Here is a 21,303-nt window from a genome sequence, read left to right on the forward strand (position 1 = left end):
GGGGAGACTAGACTGGGTTCCAGGGCAACCCTTTTGATTTACCCTCTCGATGCCTGACTATGCAGCCCTTCGAGGGGTGTCCTTCGTTTTCTGTTCCCGGACAAGGGATGGCACTTCTCTGACTGGCACCAGCCCCCGAGAATAGTTGAGAATACTACTTTCACTTGGGCGCTCTAAGATGCAGCAGGTCTATCCATGAGGGAGCCTCTCCAATGTTGCTCCCTGGTGACCCTCCAGGTTTCCCCTTGTTCGGTAGTCACTTTGGAATCTGCTGGACTCGGTAAGCGTTTTCCTTATGGATCGCTATCAATCAATCATTCTTGCCTGCGGAACCCTCCTCTGAGAAGAGTTTCAGTCCATCAGCGGGGCGATTGTGCCTTTCATCCTTTTGCCATGTCCATGGCTGAGGGAGTTGGGGGCCAAGTACCCCGCAACAGAGGTGCTGCCCTTTGCTCGCAGTAGCGTGCAAGCTGTTTTTCCCCTTTTTCAGGTTCACCCTTGTCTGCCATCAGAGGAGTCCTGGGTCATGCAGCATTGTCAATTGCTGGGCCACATGCTTTCTTAGGAGCAGTTTCTCCCCTAGGGTAATCGCTCTCAGTCTCCGCTGTTTCAAGAAGACTGAGTGCTCCAAATCAGTGGGTTACTCCCTGCTGTTTTCAGCAGTGAGTTGTTTGCTTGGGGTTGACAGACAATCAGGCGACTTGTGCTTGCCCCAGCAGTCCTCCGGTCTGCCTCCTTGTGTTTGTCACTCCTTCCAGCTTCTGATTGAATTGTCGTGGGGAGGGGAAGTAAAGCTAAGAGGCCCATGGTATATCTCCTTAGACAGGTAAGGATACACCACGTTTTTCCACTTATTTTTGCCATTCTCTGGCCAATACTGCCTTTATTTTTTTTCTCATCATCTAGGCCCAAAGGACCTTCCTGTTCCCCTTGCAATCCTGTGCCAGGACAGATGAACCTATTCTGACAGGTGCTCTTGAGTGAGCTTCAGGCCTATTTCATCTCCCTGCTCGGGAAGTTTTGGGCTACAGGTTGGTTTTGTGGATTGTCTCTCATCCGCTAAACCCTTGACGCTGTCCTGTGCAGACAGCTATGCCTGATGCTTCGGCACGCAGTGTCTGTCCCAGGCCCTGCTATGGTTTGCTGCTTGTTCTTTAAAGCGTGGCATAGGTTTCTTCTGTCCATTCGGCCTACCAGCCCTACTTGGACACCCTTCTCCAGACCTTTTGCTGTCAGTGGTCTCTTCTGGAGGGCTCTCAGACCCCAGTTTGTTTTCACACTGAAGGAAACATATCACATAGAAACATAGAAATGATAGCAGAAAAAGACCATACGTCCCATCCAGTCTGCCCAGCAAGCTCCCACACTTATTTTCCTATACTTATCTGTTTCACCAACCACCAAGTTCAGGGCCCTTGTTGGTAACTGTTTGATTCGAATTTCCTGCCACCCCCTGCCATTGATGCAGAGAGTAATGTTTTAGTTGCATCAAAGGTGAAGCATAAGGCTTAATGGTTAAGGATAGTAATCGCCACATCAAGCAAGTTACCCCGATGCTTGTTTATCCAGACTGCATATCTATGCGGTTTTCCTCCTAGAGTCTCTCGTTTACATCTCTGGGTCCCTTCCTATATCCAGGAGGATCTAGATGTACTGTTTTTTTCAGAAACCCTGTTTGTACTGTCTTCTGTTATGTGCAGTTGCTTCTGTTTGCACTTGCATCACTTCCCTGCTTCAGGCATCCCTGCTACACATGGGATTTGTGTCTCAGTCTTTTTCTTGGCTTTCTTTGTAGAACCCAACTCTTCTCCAGCCTGGTGGGTTGGCTGCCTTGCAAGCAAAGGACAGAGGTGGTGCTCCAGCACTGTGCGGTTTACCGCTTTGTCCTGCTCGTTCAGCCTCTAGCTTGGTATTCACCCATGTGTGAGGACTCCCATCCTGCTTGTCCTAGGAGAAAGCAGAGTCGCCTACCTGCAACATGTGTTCTCCTAGGACAGCAGGATGGTAGTCCTCATGAAATCCTCCCGCCTCCTCTGGGAGTTGGTTTCTCCATGCATTAGCTGTATCATGGACTGAGGAACTCTGCCTAGGGGGCAGATTGATGACTATAGCTGCACATTCTCAGTAGGGCATGCTGAAAGCCCTAGAATCTTTGAGATCACAGTTCCGTGCCAGACTATATCTGATGATGTCACCCATATGTGAAGACTAACATCCTGCTGTCCTAAGAGAACACCTGTTACAGGTAAGCAACTCTGCTTAATTTTGTTCTTTAGAATACTTTCAACTATTTTTCCCAGTACTGAAGTCAGGCTCACAATTCTGTAGTTTCTCAGATCAGCCTGAAACCCTTCTTAAAAGCTGGCATTACACTGGCCACCCTCCAAGGTACCATAGTTAATTTTAATGATAGTTTACAGATTACCAACAGTAGGTTTGCAATTTTATTTTTCTAGAAAAAGTTTATAGGGTCAAAATCTGCTGTTTGGATTCATCTGATGAATTGGACATAGATATGAAAAACAAACTACTTTATATTTCTCACAGGAGTTAAAGGGGGATTTAGAGAGTCCAATACTGAGAAGTCATGCAATCCCTCTGGATTTAAAAGTCACCAAAGCTTTATCTTTCTAACGGGCCTATACAGAAAAACCCGCAGGAGAGCCGGCAAGCGCCCGCTCTCCCGACAAGCGCCCAGGCCACACTCCTGGGCGCGCGATTCAGAAAGAAAAAAATATGCAAATGAGGGCCCGTGGTAAAAGGAGGCGCTAGGGACACTAGCGCGTCCCTAGCGCCTCCTTTTTGACAGAAGCGGCGGCTGTCAGCGGGTTTGACAGCTGACGCTCAATTTTACTGGCGTCGGTTCTCGAACCCGCTGACAGCCACGGGTTCTGAAAACAGACGCCGGCAAAATTGAACATCCGTCTTCCAACCCGCGGGCCACAGGCAGATTTTAAATTTTTTTAAAAATGTTTTTTTATTTTTGGGGCCTCCGACTTAATATCGCTATGATATTAAGTCGGAGGGTGTACAGAAAAGCAGTATTTTCTGCTTTTCTGTACACTTTCCCAGTGCTGGCCAAAATTAACTCCTGCCTTTGGGTAGGCGTTAATTTCTGAAAGTAAAATGTGCGGCTTGGCTGCACAATTTACTTTCTGTATCGCGCGGGAATAACTAATAGGCCCATAAACATGCATTTGCATGTTGCGGGCGCTATTAGTTTCGGGGGGTTGGCCGCATGTTTTCCACGTGCTATTACCCCTTACTGAATAAGGGGTAAAAATAGCACGTGGAAAACGCACGTCCAACCGGGGGCTAACAGTGCGCTCGGCCTGAGCGCACTTTACTGCATTGGCCCGTAAGTTACAAGTAACTTCAAACTATTGTTGGTAACATTACAGGGATTAGCCAGTCAGCCACTTCTCAATATATTGAACAGTTTGTTGATGTCCTTCTTAGGAAAACTAATCAATATACTATATGTATTTTCCTCCAGATACACAGCACCAACAGCAAACCATGAGAGGCTTTCATAAGTGCTTTTAGTTTTGGGGGCAACTGATTGTGTTCATATTGCAATCAAGTCACCAGGTGCTATTAAGAAGAGCTACCAAAACAGAAAATCCTTCCATGCCCTCAATACACAGGTGATGTACAATGCCAAAGATCTTATTATGGATTTGGCATTTAGGTATTCTAGATCATGTCATGATTCTTTCATTCTCAGACAGTCTAGGCTACATCAACTCTTGAAGAGTGCCTAATTAAAGGTGGATGGCTTATAGGTAAATACATTCTTTCAAATCAATATCTTGTAACGCTCAGAGCTTTTGTTAACCTATTTGTATGCATAATCTACTTAGCTAATAACTATGACTAATATAATAAAACTAATTTACAAGAGCATGTAGTTGACAGCTGTAAGGATTATTACCAGAGAGGAAGCTAGAGATAGGAATCCTGCAAAGAAATAAAGCAGTAAGGGAGGGAAATTGCACTAGAATGGCGTTGAGGTGTTGTTTGTGTTATAGATGCAGTCTGAGAAACAATCCCATGGTGTCTTATTGAATGTGGTGCACAAAGTATCCCTCATCTACGGTTAAGTACTCATATTTCATATCAGTTTAGTGTTCACTGGAATAGAAAAAAAAAGTAACAGTATTATTTCCATTGAATCATCTAACCAAGATTCTCCTTCAGCTCTAGGACAACATCAATGCATTTGATGCTGTTTTTAATAGGAGAGTCCAGTTCCCACATGAATCCACTAGAACCATCTGCAGACGAGGGGCTTTCGCTATTGTTGCTGTACTCCTTCAGCAAGACAGACTTTATTTAACAATAAAAACCCAGTGCTTATTTTCCAAAATGAGAGCATAACGCTACTATATACCAGTACAGCCAAATGAGATTCTTGCTTCAGTCATGGGTCACTTCCTTTGGATCAGGATTGAAGGGTAAGAGCGAGGTGCAAGAGTGAGGGTGACATGACTGATGCTATATAGCAAAGCATGGGCTGCAAGAAACAGGGGCAAGAGGAAAGGGGCAGCGAAGGTACCTGGATAAATTTCTCTAGGTCTCCATTAAAAAGTTTTTGGAGATATTGGGAACTGGAACGTTTTCGGAGCCGCTGTGATTTGCCAGAGCTGGACTGCAGTCTGCAACCAAGCAGGGGAAAAAAAACATGTGACTTGCTAAAATCATATCAGGAAAGAAAAAGAAACAATGGTCCCTCCCATCCCCAACCCCAATGCATGAATCAATGAAAAATGGCCTGCTTTAAAAAGATTATGTCCGAACCAACCATTTCTACACGTGATTAGATCTGTATCCTTAGGGGCATCCCCTGAGCCATCCAGTCCTAGAGGGGATAATCTCTTGTCCCTGTGCTACTCTCTTAATCCATCCAGTCCTACGGGGTGACAGGCTCTGTATGACTGTTTCCAACATTTGAGCTCACCAAGTCCAAGAGATGAGAGGTTCAGTGTCCTGGTGCCTATTCCCCAAGCCATCCTGGAGGGAACAAGCTCTTATCCCCTCTGCCCCTTCCCTGAACTAATCAGTTCAAGAGGTGACAGGCTCTATATCCCTATTTCCATCTCTTGAGCTATCCCGTCCAGCCCTCTGTATTCCTGTACTTCTTACCTGGACACCTCTTGATTCCCCACATGTCCTACAAATCAAGAAGAAAAAAGCCATGTGTGATAGCCAGATTAATCATTGCCTTTTCTTTTTCTCTGTTAAAGTATATAGTCAAGCCCATTTTTCCAAGAATGAAGCATATTTTATCCCTTTAAAAAAGTTGATATTTAAGGCCTGATTCATCAAGGATTTTCCCCCTAGACAAAGGAAAGCCTTAATGCCCTTCCACTATATTTCTCATGGTGGATTCCAATACCCTATCATCTTTTTTGCTCAATGATCTTTTTTGTTTTTGTTTTTTTATATATATGTTTTCAACACTTACTATATATGACCTTCCTTCCCTTCTGTAAGAGCATAAGAAATTGCCATGCTGGGTCAGACCAAGGGTCCATCAAGCCCAGCATCCTGTTTCCAACAGAGGCCAAACCAGGCCACAAGAACCTGGCAAGTACCCAAACATTAAGAAGATCCAATGCCACTGATGCAATTAATAGCAGAGGCAATTCCCTAAGTCAACTTGATTAATAGCAGTTAATGGACATCTCCTCCAAGAATTTATCCAAACCTTTTTTAAAACGCAGCTACACTAACTGCACTAACCACATCCCCTGGCAACAAATTCCAGAGCTTAATTGTGCATTGAGTGAAAAAGAATTTTCTCCGATTAGTCTTAAATATGCTACTTGCGAACTTCATGGACTGCCCCCTACTCCTTCTATTATCCGAAAGTGTAAATAACTGATTCACATCTACTCGTTCAAGACCTCTCATGATTTTAAAGACCTCTATCATATTCCCTCTCAGTCATCTCTTCGCCAAGCTAAATAGCCCTAACCTCTTCAGCCTTTCCTCATAGGGGAGCTGTTCCATCCCCTTTATCATTCTGGTCGCTCTTCTCTGTACCTTCTCCATCGCTACTATATCTCTTTTGAGATGCAGCGAACAGAACTGTATACAGTATTCAAGGTGCGGTCTCACCATGGAGCAATACAGAGGCAATATGACATTTTCTGTTTTGTTAACCATTCCCTTCCTAAAATTCCTAACATTCTGTTTTCTTTTTTGACTGCTGCAGTACACTGAGCCGACGATTTTAAAGTATTATCTACTATGATGCCTAGATCTTTTCCTGGGTGGTAGCTCCTAATATGGAACCTAACATCGTGTAACTACAGCAAGGGTTATTTTTCCCTATATGCAACACCTTGCACTTGTCCACATTAAATTACATCTGCCATCTGTATGCCCAATCTTCTATTCTCGCAAGGTCCTCCTGCAAAGTATCACAAGCCGCTTGTGATTTAACTACTCTGAATAATTTTGTATCAACTGCAGATTTGATAACCTCACTCATCGTATTCCTTTCCAGATCATTTATAAATATATTGAAAAGCACTGGTCCATGTACAGATCCCTGAGGCACTCCACTGTTTACCCTTTTCCACTGAGAAAATTGATCATTTAATCCTAGTATCTGTTTCCTGTCTTTTAACCAGTTTGTAATCCACGAAAGGACATTGCCTCCTATCCCATGACTTTTTAGTTTTCTTAGAAGCCTCTCATGAGGGACTTTGTCAAATGCCTTCTGAAAATCCAAATACACTACATCTACTGGTTCACCTTTATCCACATGTCTGTTAACCCCTTCAAATAAATGAAGCAGATTTGTTAGGCAAGACTTCCCTTGGGTAAATCCATGTTGACTGTGTTCCATTAAACCATGTCTTTCTATGTGCTCTGTGATTTTGATTTTTATAACAGTTTCCACTATTTTCCCTGGCACTGAAGTCAGGCTCACTGGTCTATAGTTTCCCGGATCACCCCTGGAGCCCTTTTTAAATTTTGGGGTGAAATTACTACTTATCTGAATATTTCCTTTCCTCTAGGACAGGTAGGTTATGCATTCCAATCAGCAGATGGAGAAGGAGATCAGCGAGTCAGATGATGTTAAACTCATATAGCACTGCACTGACATCAGCCTGCCTGTATTCCTGGAAAAGCAAACTGTGGATAACTGAATAAACACTTGAACTTCAACACTATATATTTTCTCCCCCAATCATTTACTGGGTTTTTTTTTTGTTTTTTGGGTTTTTTTTACTTCCAGTGAGGAAAAGCACTGGACTCAGAAGAGAAGGAAATACAATAACCATAACAGGTAAAGAAGTACTCACTTACTAGATCCCTCAGTGGCTGCAATGGCCTTCGATTTCTGCCTCTGAGAACATCCCTGAGAAGGACAAAGACAATATAGTACAGCACAGCACAAGACAGTACAGGCTTCCTGAGGTGGGAATGTGGACTGGCCTGCCTATACTAGATGAAAGGAAATTATCTGGTAAGCAGTAATTTCACTTTCCTCAGGCAGGCCAGTCCACACAAATGGGATGCACCAAAGATACTTCTTTCTCAGGTGGGAGGCTGCCTGTGCTCCCTGCAACACTGATCTGGCAAAAGACGTGTCTTCTTGAACCCTAACATCTAAACAATAATGCTTGGAGAAGGCATGCAACAGACTATGTCTCCGCTCTACAGATCTCTGACCAAGATATCAACTGTAACTTCGCCCAAGACATCTACATAGTCCACTGTGACCACATCCTTAACCCAACAGACCACTGTGGCTCGAGAAGCTGCTTCTCCCTTATTTACTCCCACATGCAATACGAAGAGACGGTCAAGTTTCAAAAGGTCTCGGTAACCTTAAGACAATGCAACAAATGTCTCCTCACATTCAAAGGATGCAACCTCTGAAATTTGTCCTTCTCAGCCACTCTCTCCAACGATGGGAATGACATAGACTGATTCAAATGAAAATCCAACTTTAGGCAAAAAGGACGGTACAGTCTTAATTTGCATCCTATTTAGCATAATCACTAGAAAGGACTCTTGACAAGAGAGCTTGAAATTCTGAAATCTGCCATGCTGAACATATAGCAACTAAGAACACAGTGTTTATGGTTAACAAACAGAAAGGGGAATGCCAAAGAGAACGAAATGTAGGACTCACCAAAAAGGTCAGTACCAGATTTAGGTCTCAAAGTGGTAAAAGGTATTTGTAGTGGCGGTCGAATATGCTTAATACATCTGGATGTGAAGAGAGAGGTCGTACTTAAACTCGATTCCTGTAACAAGCCAAAGCTACCACCTGCACCTTTGGCATACTAAGGGCCAACCCCTTACATAAACCTTCCTGCAGAAATTCCAGAATCAAGGGACTTACCACTCTGTCAGGGCCACTCCAGTCACCAATGGTCAAAACTTTACCAGACATAAATGGATGCCAATGATGTAGAAAGTCTTTGAGCTTGCGACATAGTGCTCACCACCACCATGGAATTATCCCACTTCAACAGTCTAACCCTCTCAAGGGCCAAATCGTAAGACAAAACTGATCTGGATTCACATGGAGAACTGGTTCCTGTCGCAGAAGTTCCAGAGGTCCACAATTCATGGTCTCTAAGGCCAGTTTGGGACCACCAGAAGGACTAAGCACAGAAGATGGGCTATCTTCTGCAGCAATCTGCTGATTATTGGCCATGAAGGAAATAACCACAAAATTTGGTCTCGCAGCCAACCTGGGACGAGAATATTAAGTCCAAGTACCTGAGGATCCTGCCTGCAACTGTAAAATTGCTGCACCTTTGTATTCTCGCAGCTTGTCATCAGATCCAAAAAGGGCTGACCCCATCAGGAGATGATGAGCTGAAAGGCCTTGATTGCCAGCTCCCATTCCCCCGGGTCTAGGATGCGATGGCTGACATAATCCGCCTGAACATTGACAACTCCCGCAATGTGAGATGCCGACAACGCCCAGAGATGCTGTTTCGTCCACGGCAACAGAACATCTGAGAAACCTGTTGATTCTGGGTTCCCCTTTAATGATGTATGTAAGCCACCACTGTGGCATTGTTGGACATCACTTTCACAGCTCCTCCAAGTAAATGAAGCACGAACTTGAAATGCCAGATGAATTGCCCGAACCTTCAGACAGCTGATGGGTCACTTCACCTCTACACTGAAACACCATCCTTGCACTGTGACCTCCTGACAGTGAGCTACCCATCCACTGAGGCTCGCATCCATGGTCACTACTGACCAAACGGGCGACATAAAATTCATCCCCCTGATCAAATGCTCTCGATCCAGCCACCACTGAAGACTCTTCACCACTTTTACCTCACCTAATAATCATGACTCTCAGGAGAATCTATCACACCAGCAAGGCTCTCTGTAAAGGGCGCAAGGGCGCTCTTGCCCAGGGAATCAAGACTAATGCTGCTGCCATGGAACCCAGGGCCCAAAGGTAAAGCCATACCGACGCAGCCCGAAGCATCTATGGCCTACCATGTGACGTGTAAGAAAAAAGCCTAAATGCGGGGCCTAGCCCACCGGGGGCCACTGAATCCGCCAGGCTGCCCAGTACCCCAACCCCAATGGAAGCAGTAACGAATGTTGGCACGGTGTACCAAGAACGGAGAAAGTCCTGAAACCCCACTAACTGTATCTGATTCAGCTAAAACTTTCTCCTTTTTTTTTTTTTTTTTAAACCTTACCTGAGCTCAGTGCTTACCGGCTGAGTACAGAGACTGTCTGCGGCTGTGGGGGAGAGGGCATCTGCCGTCACCGCCGCACTTGGCCTCCTGCACCCGCTGCCTTTCAGCTGAATTAGCAGCTAAGTCCACGCCGGGAAACCCAGCTACCCGACCAAGGCACTCCTCTGAGGGACCACGGAAATTGCCTCAGGAATTCTCAACTGAGGGAGGGACCTTTAGGTTTCGCCGCAGGAGAGCGGGGGCTTTCTTTTCCTGAATTTAGAATCTCAAATTTCTTCTTTCAAAAAGCTCAAAGCAATACCCATAGGGAGGTACGCGTCCACCATCTGCTGGAGACGGAGAATACTGGCAGGCTGGGCTCACTGCAGAGTTATATATACTTTGATGTCAGCTTACTCCATCTCCATCTGCTGGCAGGGGAGCATAAACCACTGGTCCTGAGTCCATCTGTCTACAAGATAGGACTGACTTCAGTGCCAGGAAAAACAGTGGAAAGTGTTCTAAATATCAATATCACAGAACATATAGAAAGACATGGTTTAATGGAACAAAGTCAGCATGGCTTTACCCAAGGCAAGTCTTGCCTCACAAATCTGCTTCACTTTTTTGAAGGAGTTAATAAACATGTGGATAAAGGTGAACCGGTAGAGGATGTATATTTGGATTTTCAGAAGGCATTTGATAAAGTTCCTCATGAGAGGCTTCTAGGAAAAGTAAAAAGTCATGGGATAGGTGGTGATGTCCTTTCGTGGATTACAAACTGGCTAAAAGACAGGAAACAGAGAGTAGGATTAAATGGACAATTTTCTCAGTGGAAGGGAGTGGGCAGTGGAGTGCCTCAGGGATCTGAATTGGGTCCCATACTTTTCAATATATTTATAAATGATCTGGAAAGAAATATGACAAGTGAGGTAATCAAATTTGCAGATGATACAAAATTGTTCAGAGTAGTTAAATCACAAGCGGATTGTGATAAATTGCAGGAAGACCTTGTGAGACTGGAGAATTGGGCATCCAAATGGCAGATGAAATTTAATGTGGATAAGTGCAAGGTGATGCATATAGGGAAAAATAACCCATGCTATAATTACACAATGTTAGGTACCATATTAGGTGCTACAACCCAAGAAAGAGATCCAGGCATCACAGTTGATAACACATTGAAATCATCGGTTCAGTGTACTGCGGTAGTCAAAAAAGCAAACAGAATGTTAGGAATTATTAGAAAGGGAAAGGTAAATAAAACGGAAAATGTCATAATGCCTCTGTATTGCTCCATGGTAAGACCGCACCTTGAATACTGTGTACAATTCTGGTTGCCGCATCTCAAAAAAGATACAGTTGCGATGGAGAAGGTACAGAGAAGGACTTTTCAGCTTGGAGAAGAGACGGCTGAGGGGGGATATAGAGGTGTTTAAAATCATGAGAGGTCTAGAACGGGTTAATGTGAATCAGTTTACTCTTTCAGATAATAGAAAGACTAGGGGGCATTCCATGAAGTTAGGATGTGGCACATTTAAAACTAATCGGAGAAAATTCTTTTTCACTCAATGCACAATTAAACTCTGGAATTTGTTGCCAGAGGATGTGGTTAGTGCAGTTAGTGTAGCTGTGTTTAAAAAAGGTTTGGATAAGTTCTTGGAGGAGAAGTCCATTACCTGCTATTAATTAAGTTGGCTTAGAAAATAGCCACTGCTATTACTAGCAACAGTAACATGGAATAGACTTAGTTTTTGGGTACTTGCCAGGTTCTTATGGCCTGGATTGGCCACAGTTGGAAACAGGATGCTGGGCTTGATGGACCCTTGGTCTGACCCAGTATGGCATGTTCTTATGTTCTTAAATATCATATTGCCTCTACATCGAGCACATGAGTACTGTTTGCAGTTCTGGGCCCTCCACATCTCAAGAAAGACATAGTGGAACTAAAAAAGGTGCAGAGGTGGGTGACAAAAATTATAAACGGAATGGAACATCTCTGCTATGGTGAGAGGCTATGCAGGCTATGGCTCTTTAGTTACAAAAGAAACAACGGAGAGGAGACATGATAGAATTAAAAAAAAAATCATGAGTGGGTTGGAATGGGTAAATAAAGGGAAGTTACTTACCCTTTCAAATAATACTAAAACAAGAGGGACACTTCATGAAACTAAAAACCAGCAGATTCAAAACAAATAATAGAAAGTACTTTTTCACTCAGTGCACTATCAAGCTGTGGAATCTGTTGCCAGAGGACGAGGTCAAGGCGACTAGCATAGGGGGGTTTAAAAGAGGGTTGAACAACTTACTGGAGGAAAGGTGCATAATACATTATTAGCCAGGTAGATTAAAGAAAGCCATTGCTATCCCTAGGAGTTAGTAAAAGGAATTAGATCCACTTTATGGGATCTGCCAGGTACTTGTGACTTGAACTGACCGCTGTCGGAGACAGGATGCTGGGCTCGATGGACCTTAGTCTGACTCAGCATGCAATTCTTATGCTCTAAGATCTCCATTTCAGGTTTTGCATATCACAAACTGAAGGCTGTCGATCCCTCCTTTATTTTTAGACTACTTTAGCTTTTCTGCAGTTTATGAGTTCCCATGACATGTTTGGCCAAGCTACTATGTTTTGGTAAATCTGCACATTCCCTGTTCTATTTTGACACCTCAACCATCTCTCTCTATGACAAGGACAAGATTCTTACAATGGCATTCATACATTTATACATCGAATCTGAGTTTCCTATAAGTATAAAGAGAGCAGTGGATAGTGGAATATGAATTCTGACAGCAGCACATCAGAACGCAGCACCTTTAAGATCTATAAGCGTGTTTTATTAAAAAATCATACTTTTACGATAGAGATATATATATACACAATTAAAACTGAGATGCGATGAAAAGGACAAGATCTTTAAATTTTGCAAATAGTCTTTATTATGGAACTATGTTACCGGAACTTAATGGCACTTCCTATAGATTGAATTAATTTATACAACTTTCAAAGATGTATATATGTGCCTCACTGTAAACCGTTGTGATGGTATACTACTTAACGACGGTATAGAAAAGATTTTAAATAAATAAATAAAAATAGTAGGTGTGGGGATTAACAATACAACATAAAACAAGACAAAGCAAATATAGAATAGATTTATAAAGATATGAAGAACGCTTTTTAATAGCTATTCAACAAACTTGGAAACAAAGTCATAGTTAATGAAGGGAAGGAAGAAGGGAGCAGGAGAACAGAGGCATGCAGGTGCAGAGGCTGAGGAAAGAAAGGAAGAGGGCCTAAGGACTCAAGATGGGATGACAGAAAATGCAGGCACTGAGAGAGGGCGAGAAGGAGGCAGGGCCAAGGAAGGAATGGGTGAAGAAGAATCAAGGGAGGTAAGAGGGAGTAGGTGCTAGGAATGGGATATGAGGCAGAAGAAGTGGGAGAGACCTGCAGAGAAATGCCTCTTCAAACTTCAGCCACCCATTTCCCACCACGTCCACAAAATAAACTTCCCGTTTCTGCTAGGACCCCATTCTATCTCTTTTGAAGAACAGTGAGAGCAAGGGCTGATTACTGCACCCGAGGAAGGCGGCATGGTCAGTGCGGAGGGAGAATGTGACTATATGATGACATTATCGGCTGATGAGGCTAATTCCATTCTCCCAGCAGCAGCCCCCTATCCACTGGGCCACTTACCCTTCTTGATGGCCTCTTTCAGCAGATCATGTTTAGCTTCTAGTTTGGAGAGGAGGCTCCGGCCATTCAGGTATTCATGAAATTTCTGAACAAATGAACACATTTGGTAACCACCTTGTGGAGTCTACATATCCACCCTGATACCATCCAACTGATAATTCTATTAAATCTTTAAGACTCATCCATTTGTACACCCGCTTCTCCTACCTATCCTTCCATCGATAATATTCATCCATTTCCTCATTCACCCTTCTATCACTATCCTTCATTCATTTGTTTCCTCACATTATCAGGCTGGTGACAGTCCACTCCCACCGCCCTTTTTACATGACACTCTGCTCTCCACACACATCCTACATGGCACCCACCACCAATCTAAGGACACATCTAAGCCCCTCCCCTCCCTTCCTCCACCCCATCCCCTCCTTTACCATCAGGTAAAAGTTCTCTGTCTCCTGTTGGTTGGCACGGCGCTTGGCGATGCTCTGCTTGCTGCCTGGATCAGAGCCTGTGGACTTCAGTGATTCTGTGGACCGGCTAGACTGGAAGGCTTCCATGACATCCCAATCATCTGATGCCATGATGTCCAGGAGAGGTTGTAGGGTGGCTTTCAGCGTCTTGTTCACCTGAGGATGGGGAAATGGCGTGATGGATATGAGGAGGTCAGAGATTTATCTAATCCTAACGGGGCGGAGACATGAATCCATCCCCACATCAGGTGTATCTCCTGACTATCTGCTGATGTATCATAAATCACAGCAGAAAGCAGATGCTCCCCCCCCCCCCACTCCAACACCTACAAGAACTATGATAATGCCTACCTCCAAATTCTTCCCCTACACAGAACTGTGATGTCAGGAAACCAAGCCAAGACGCCCTCATAAGAAAATGACAAAATGTTGGCCCTATCAATCCATGTGGACCTCGAACTGGTTGAAGATTCCAAGGGTTCCCCATCCAGGCTGCACATTATCTTCCTTTACATAGTAACACAGTAATGACGGCAGAAAAAGACCAAATGGTCCATCCAGTCTCCCCAGCAAGCTTCTTATGGTAGTATCTGCCACTCTGTGTAGGTTACCCCCTTGTTTCTCTTTTACTGGGTGATGAGCCTTCATGAAAATTCAGACAGTGCTGCTTGATGTGCATTGCTTATGGACTTGGCCATTGAAGCAGTTCTGTGCTTTTTCCTTTATGTCTGTGTAGCAGTACCCCAGACAAGGGGTAAAAGTCAGGGCCCATGTTGGTTATCATCTGAATCTTAAATTCTTTTTCCCCCTCCCACTTTGTCTCATTTTCACCTGCTAAAATTCCATAAGGGTGCAGGGGGCATCTTTAACCCCAATTTCAGAGCGTTTTCCTCTCCCTTGCCCTCCACCCTTTAGAAAACATATAAAGACCCCTGAAATACCTCCTCTGTCTCGATGCTCACGGAGGAAAGCCTGGACTGGATCTGCTGGAAGCGGGTTAGCAGCTCATTCTGGAAGGCAGACTGCACCCTCACATCGCACATCTGATGGGTAGGCCAAGGCAACAAAGGGAAAGATTTTAGATATAATAATACAATTCTAAAATATGCAGTCCTGGTTCCTGCAGCCTCAGACACTTAGAAACATAGAAATGACGGCAGAAAAGGATCAAATGGTGCATCCAGTCTGCTCAGCAAGCTTATGGAAGTATCTGCTGTGCCAAGTAGGCTACCCCCATGCTTATCAGTTTCCCAGACCATAAAAGTCAAGGCCCTCATTGGTTGCTGTACAAATCTAATTCCTCTTTTCCCCCTGCCGTAAGACTTAGAACATTTTTCCTTTTAGAGATTTAATTCTTCTGTTGGGAAACAAATCCTTTTTTTCCCCCTTGACTTTTTCTTTTAAAAGACGAACATTTATTCCTGGTGGCTCTAACTCACGAGGTGATCAAATATGATGTTCTTAAAGGTTACAATTAATATACTGAGAGATGAGTTCTTATTAATGGGTGTTGTAACGAAGGCACCCAATGTCCCGTGGAGCTTATGGGTTGGAAAGTTCTGCAGTACAGTGGTTGAGATTCTACAGCAATTACTGGCATATTGCATGTATTTGCATATACTTGCATATAAAAAAAGCTAATTTTTATTGTTATATTATCATTTTAAAAATATTTCTCCAACTTTTTGTGAGTCATTTTCCTGTTTCACTTCAGTTCTCTTTTTCTTCTCACTTCCCTTCCTCGTTTTTTCTTTTTACTTCACTTTCTCTCACTATTTTTTCTCTTCTTCTATAAGATTAGGTTTTTCCTTTCAACTATCTCTGCTCTCACGCTCTCCCCTTTTCACTCCTCCTTCCAATTTTTCACTGCTTCTTCCTCTCACCACTTCATCCTTCTCCCCAATCTCTCACTATATCCTCCCCGAAAGGTATCCCTCCCTTTCTCTCACCCTTTATCCCTCCTTCCAATCCCTGTCTTCCTCTCCATCCCTCCTCCCTAATCTCACCCTTCTTTCCTCTCACCCCTTCATCCTCTCCCTCCTCCTTCATACCATCTCTCCCTAATCATTTCCATTCCTGCCATCATCCATCCTTTCAGCTCTTGCTCCTCTCACCCCTCTTTACTTCTACTCTTCCAGGTCTGGATTTAGGCCGAAGCAACATAGGCAACTGCTTTCAAATTCAGATAAGCACCAGACCATGGGCCCCACTGCTATGCCTCTACCCGGGCATGTCTCCAAATCACCAATTGCTATGTGGAGCAGTGGCACTCACAGCAGCAGCAGCAACATGTTCACTATGGAAACTCAGCCAGGGTCTCCGAGATATGTGTCGCTTGCTCATAGGCCCTGCAGTGGTCCTACACCTCACACAGGTTTCCATCGTAGCAGCAAGCCTTTGTGGAAGGAGGGAGGGCTGGGCCACAGCAAGGCCTGTGAGCGCAGACTGCTCTACATAAAGCAGAGTTGCTTACCTGTAACAGGTCCTCACACATGGGTGACATCATCGGATGGAGCCCGGCATGGAAAACTTATTTCAGAGTTTCTGGAACTTTGACTAAGCACACTGAGCATGCCCAGCATGCCCTATACCACGCAGCCACATGAGGTCCCTCTTCAGTCTTATTACATAGAATTATATAAAAATGAAAATATAAGGAGAAACCCAGCTCCGCAGGGTGACAGGCAGGTTTTGTGAGGATTAACATCCTGCTGTCCTATGAGAACATCTATTACAGATAAGCAACTGTGTTTTCTTCTAGGACAAGCAGGATACTAGACCTCACACATGGGTGAATCCCTAGCTACAGGCTGCTCCCTAACACAAAAGGGGACCAACAGACACCAACCAGGTGCCAACGGGCCTAACAACCACAGAGCTGTTGGCAACAGAAGGAGAGACGGCCTGAACCCAAACAATGGGCCCTAGGTAGGGAGAGTTGGGTTCTATACCTCGAAGAGATTCCTGAGGACAGACTGGCTGAACCTAGTATCACATTGGTCATCCTTGTCCAGACAGTAATGGTATGTGAATGTGTGAAGAGAACTCCATGCCGCAGCCTTGCAGATCTCCTCCGCCGGAACTGCTAGCAAATGGGCCACCGACATTGCCATGGCTCTGACAGAATGACCCTTGACATGACCCCCAAGATGCAGTCCCTCCTGGGAATAACAGAAGGAGACGAAATCTGCTAGCCAATTGGATAGTGTCTGTTTGGCAATGGCAACTCCCAACCTATTCCTATCAAAAGAAATAAAAAGTTGGATGGACTGTCTATGGGCTTCTGTCCGCTCCAGATAGAAAGCTAAGGCTCTCTTGCAGCACACACTGTGCAGTGCTTGTTCACCTTGGTGGCAGGATGATGGACTGGTTAAATTGGAAATCCATCACCACCTTAGGCAGGAACTTAGGGTGTATACTTAAGATCACCCTGTCATAAAAGAATTTAGTGTAAGATTGATAAGTCACTAAGGCCTAGAGCTCACTGACCCTGCACGGTGAGGTGACTGCCACCAAAAATATGACCTTCCAGGTCAGATACTTCAGGTCACAGGAGTGCAGCGGCTTAAAAGGAGCTTTCATCAGCTGAGCTAGCACCATGATGAAGTCCCAAGTCACAGCAGGAGGCCTTTGAGGAGGCTTCAATTGAAGCAGGCCCCGCTTGAAACATACAACTATAGGTTGTACAGAGATGGGCATACCATTCACACCATGATGGTAAGTGCCAATTGCATTCAGATGAACTCTATCAGAGTTGGTTTTCAAGCCAGCCTCCGATAGGTGTAGAAGGTAATCAAACAGTTTTTGTGTGAGGCAGGAGAATGGATCCAGGGCCTTCTTCTCACACTACATGGAAAACCTCCTCCACTTCAGTCTGTAGGACTTTTTAGTGGAAGACTTTCTGGAAGTCACCAGGATCCAAGAGACATTCTCTGAGAGATCAAGTGGTTGCAAAATTAACCTCTCAACATCCAGGCTGTGAGAGACAGAGCCTGGAGGTTGGGATGCCGCAAACTGCCTCGGTTTTGCGTGATGAGCTCTAAGGAAGTCCCCAGACTGATCAGTTTCCAAATGGACAACTCCCAAAGGAGTGGAAACCAGACCTGTCTCGGCCAATGAGGGGCTATAAGAATCCCAGTCCCTCTATCCTTGCAAAGCTTCAAGAGAGTCTTCACCACTTAGGGAATCGGAGGATACACTTACAGAAAACCCTTGCCCCAATAGTGGGCAAAGGTGTCCAAGGCTGGTTTGCTGTCTGTCCTGTACAGGGAGCAGAACTGAGTTACCTTTCTGTTGCAGGGAGACGTGAATAGATCCACATCTGGGCTCCCCTAGAGGCAGAAGAGGCGGAAGATCCGGATCGCTACCCCCTGGGCCAGAGTCCACTCGTGAGGTCTGAAGGTACGACTCAGTCTGCCTGCTATCACGTTCTCCATTCCAGCTAGATACAGGGCCCTGAGCACCATTCCGTGAGTTTAGGGCCAGGACCAGATCTGGACAGCTTCCTGACATAGGAAGTACAACCCCATGCCTCACTGCTGGTTGACATACCACATAGGTACTTGGTTGTCTGTTTGGATCAGGACAACTGAATTGGACAGCCGATCTATGAAAGTCCACAGCGTATCCCTGATTGCCCGGTGCTCCAGGAAATTGAATTGACAACTTGTTTCCTGGGAGCCCTGGGTGCCTAGCCCCTGTACATGAGCTCCCCACCCCAGGGTGGACGCATCAGTGGTTAGGACAATTTGGGTAAGAGGCCTTTGGAAGAAAAAAAAGACTCTCGATTCAACAGTGTTAAACAATTATCGTCCTATATCTAATCTTTCATTTATTGCTAAATTAATAGAGAAAGTGGTACTTAAACAACTCATGGAACACATTGAAAACAACCATGTGTCATATTCGACCCAATTCGGTTTTCGTAAACACTTTAGCACGGAAACACTTTTACTTTCTCTCTCAGATCCAGTTTTAAAAGGTTTCGATAGCGGTCAACGTTATTTATTAGTGCTGCTGGATTTGTCAGCAGCATTTGATACAGTTAATCACAGCATTCTTATCAAAAGACTCTCAGAAATTGGACTTAAAGAAAAAACACTACACTGGTTTTCTTCTTATCTCAATAATCGTTCATATCAGGTATACATTAATAATACCTTTTCTGAAACTATTTTGCTAGAAACAGGAGTTCCCCAAGATCATCACTTTCCGCTACACTTTTCAATATTTTCATGTTACCACTCTGTTACTTATTATCTGGTTTACAGCTTAATTACTAAATATTCGCAGATGACATTCAGATTCTTATCCCAGTAAATGACTCATTAGATAAAGCATTCCAAATCACTATCATGTACCTAAATACCATAAGAACATAAGAAAATGCCATACTGGGTCAGACCAAGGGTCCATCAAGCCCAGCATCCTGTTTCCAACAGTGGCCAATCCAGGCCATAAGAACCTGGCAAGTACCTAAAAACTAAGTCTATTCCATGTTACCATTGCTAATGGCAATGGCTATTCTCTAAGTGAACTTAATAGCAGGTAAAACAAATGAAGCTTAGTTTAAACATCGAGAAAACCGAAATAATGCTACTTGAACGAAAACTTTCACCAACTGATCAATGTAAAACATGTGTCTTAGAAATTTCTACTATTACATTAGGGAATAAAGTACGGGATCTAGGTATTTGGCTTCATCCAGAACTTAGTCTTAAAAAACACATCTCCATGAAAATACAGGAAGGGTACTATAAACTTCTAATACTGCAACGTTTAAAACCTCTCTTGAACCATAACGAATTTAGAACAGTTCTGCAATCCCTAATATTTATCAATTTTGATTACTGTAATTCATTATTTCTTGGTCTTCCTCAAATAACAATTCGTCCACTTCAAATACTTCAGAATTCTTCTGTGAGAATCCTTACTGGAGTCAATAAAAAAGATCACATAACTCCTGTCTTGATTGCCCTTTACTGGTTGCCAGTCGAATATAGTATTAAATACAAAACATTATGCTTAATACACAAAGCAATTCTTGCTGATTACGTTGATTGGATGAATGCAGTTATTCGTATTCATACCCCACAAGGAAACTTGCGTTCAGCCAATAAAGGTCTCCTTACCATTCCGTCTGTTGCATCTGCTAAACTTACATCTGTCAGAGAAAGAGCTGTTTCATTAGCTGGACCAAAATTGTGGAACACTTTACCTATCAAGCTCAGACTACAGAAGGATTTGAAACTTTTTAAAAAAGCATTGAAAACATGGCTTTTTGAACAGGCGTACGCAACTGATGTTAGCCAGTAATGTTAACTTTAATCTTATTTAATTTTAATTTAATTTTTAATTTTATTCTCTTATTTTACTTTATTTCAATTCTATTTAATCTAATTTATTTACTAATGAATTGATTAATTATTTTAGCTATTTTATTATTATTGCTATTTGTTTTACCTTTACTTTTAGTCCTTTGATCTGTTTAATTATTTTAAATATTATTATGATCGTATTTTCTTCTTACTGATTATATATAGAAATTGTGAACCATTGTGAAGGTAAGCACCAAACAAACATCGGTATAAAAAACTGAGTAAATAAAATAAATAAATAAATATTCCCTATTCCAAATTTGAAAGTACCCACCACCAGGTCAAAGAGACGGGGTGATTCAATGCGATCCTAGAGGCTCTGTGTGGCCTGGTGCCACTGTGACTTCAGGGTACACTGGGCTCTACACATCTGCAAATATGCCAAGGGAGTAACATGGACGGTTGCAGCCATGTGGCCCAACAGCCTGAACATGTGCTGAGCTGACACTTGCTGCCTCTGTTAAATTACTGCCACTATGGACATCAAGGTGACCTTCCTGGAATGTGGCAGGAAGGCTTTTGACTGAGCCATGTCTAGCAGGGCTCTTATGAAGTCCAATTGAGGTGACGGGATGAGATGGGACTTCAGGTAGTTGATGATGACCTCTAGTGACTCCAGTACCCAAATGGTCAAGTGCATTTGGATTCCTGCCTGAGATGTGCTCTTGACCAGCCTATCATTCAGATAAGGAAAACATGCACTCCCAGCCTGTGTAGGTGCACCCCGATGCACCCCCACTACAGCCAGACATTTTGTGAAGACATGAGGGGTCGATGGTGGCTCAAACAGCAACACTCTGTACCGGAAGTGCTGTTTTCCCACCACAAATCTGAGATACTTCCTGTGACTTGGGAAGATCTTGATGTGAGTATATGCATCCCTCAAATCGAGGGAGTATAGCCAATCCCCTTTTTGTAAGAGGGGAATCAAGGTGCCCAGGGAAACCATCTTGAACTTTTCTCTTTTTAGAAATGTTTTCAAGGCCTATGATGGGACGGAGACCTCCTGTGCTCTTTGGAATCAGGAAGTACTGGGAGTAGAATCTCTGCCCTCTTTGCCTTGGTGGGACAGGTTT

General features: G+C 43.7%; 1 protein-coding gene across 1 annotated transcript in view; it reads right to left on the reverse strand.

Moving 5' to 3' along the window:
- The window catches only part of ARHGAP4 (Rho GTPase activating protein 4), a 141,016-nt gene that overhangs the window by 38,063 nt on the left and 81,650 nt on the right, over positions 1-21,303 (reverse strand). The window contains exons 9-13 of the mRNA XM_029609599.1: positions 14,792-14,893; positions 13,812-14,006; positions 13,381-13,465; positions 5,146-5,173; positions 4,559-4,658 (exon numbers count right to left, since the gene is read on the reverse strand). Of these exons, the coding sequence (XP_029465459.1) occupies positions 4,559-4,658; positions 5,146-5,173; positions 13,381-13,465; positions 13,812-14,006; positions 14,792-14,893 (510 nt within the window). The remainder of the gene's footprint in view (positions 1-4,558; positions 4,659-5,145; positions 5,174-13,380; positions 13,466-13,811; positions 14,007-14,791; positions 14,894-21,303) is intronic.

The sequence above is a fragment of the Rhinatrema bivittatum genome, chromosome 1 (genome assembly GCF_901001135.1).
Source record: "Rhinatrema bivittatum chromosome 1, aRhiBiv1.1, whole genome shotgun sequence".
Classification (NCBI taxonomy): Eukaryota; Metazoa; Chordata; class Amphibia; order Gymnophiona; family Rhinatrematidae; genus Rhinatrema; species Rhinatrema bivittatum.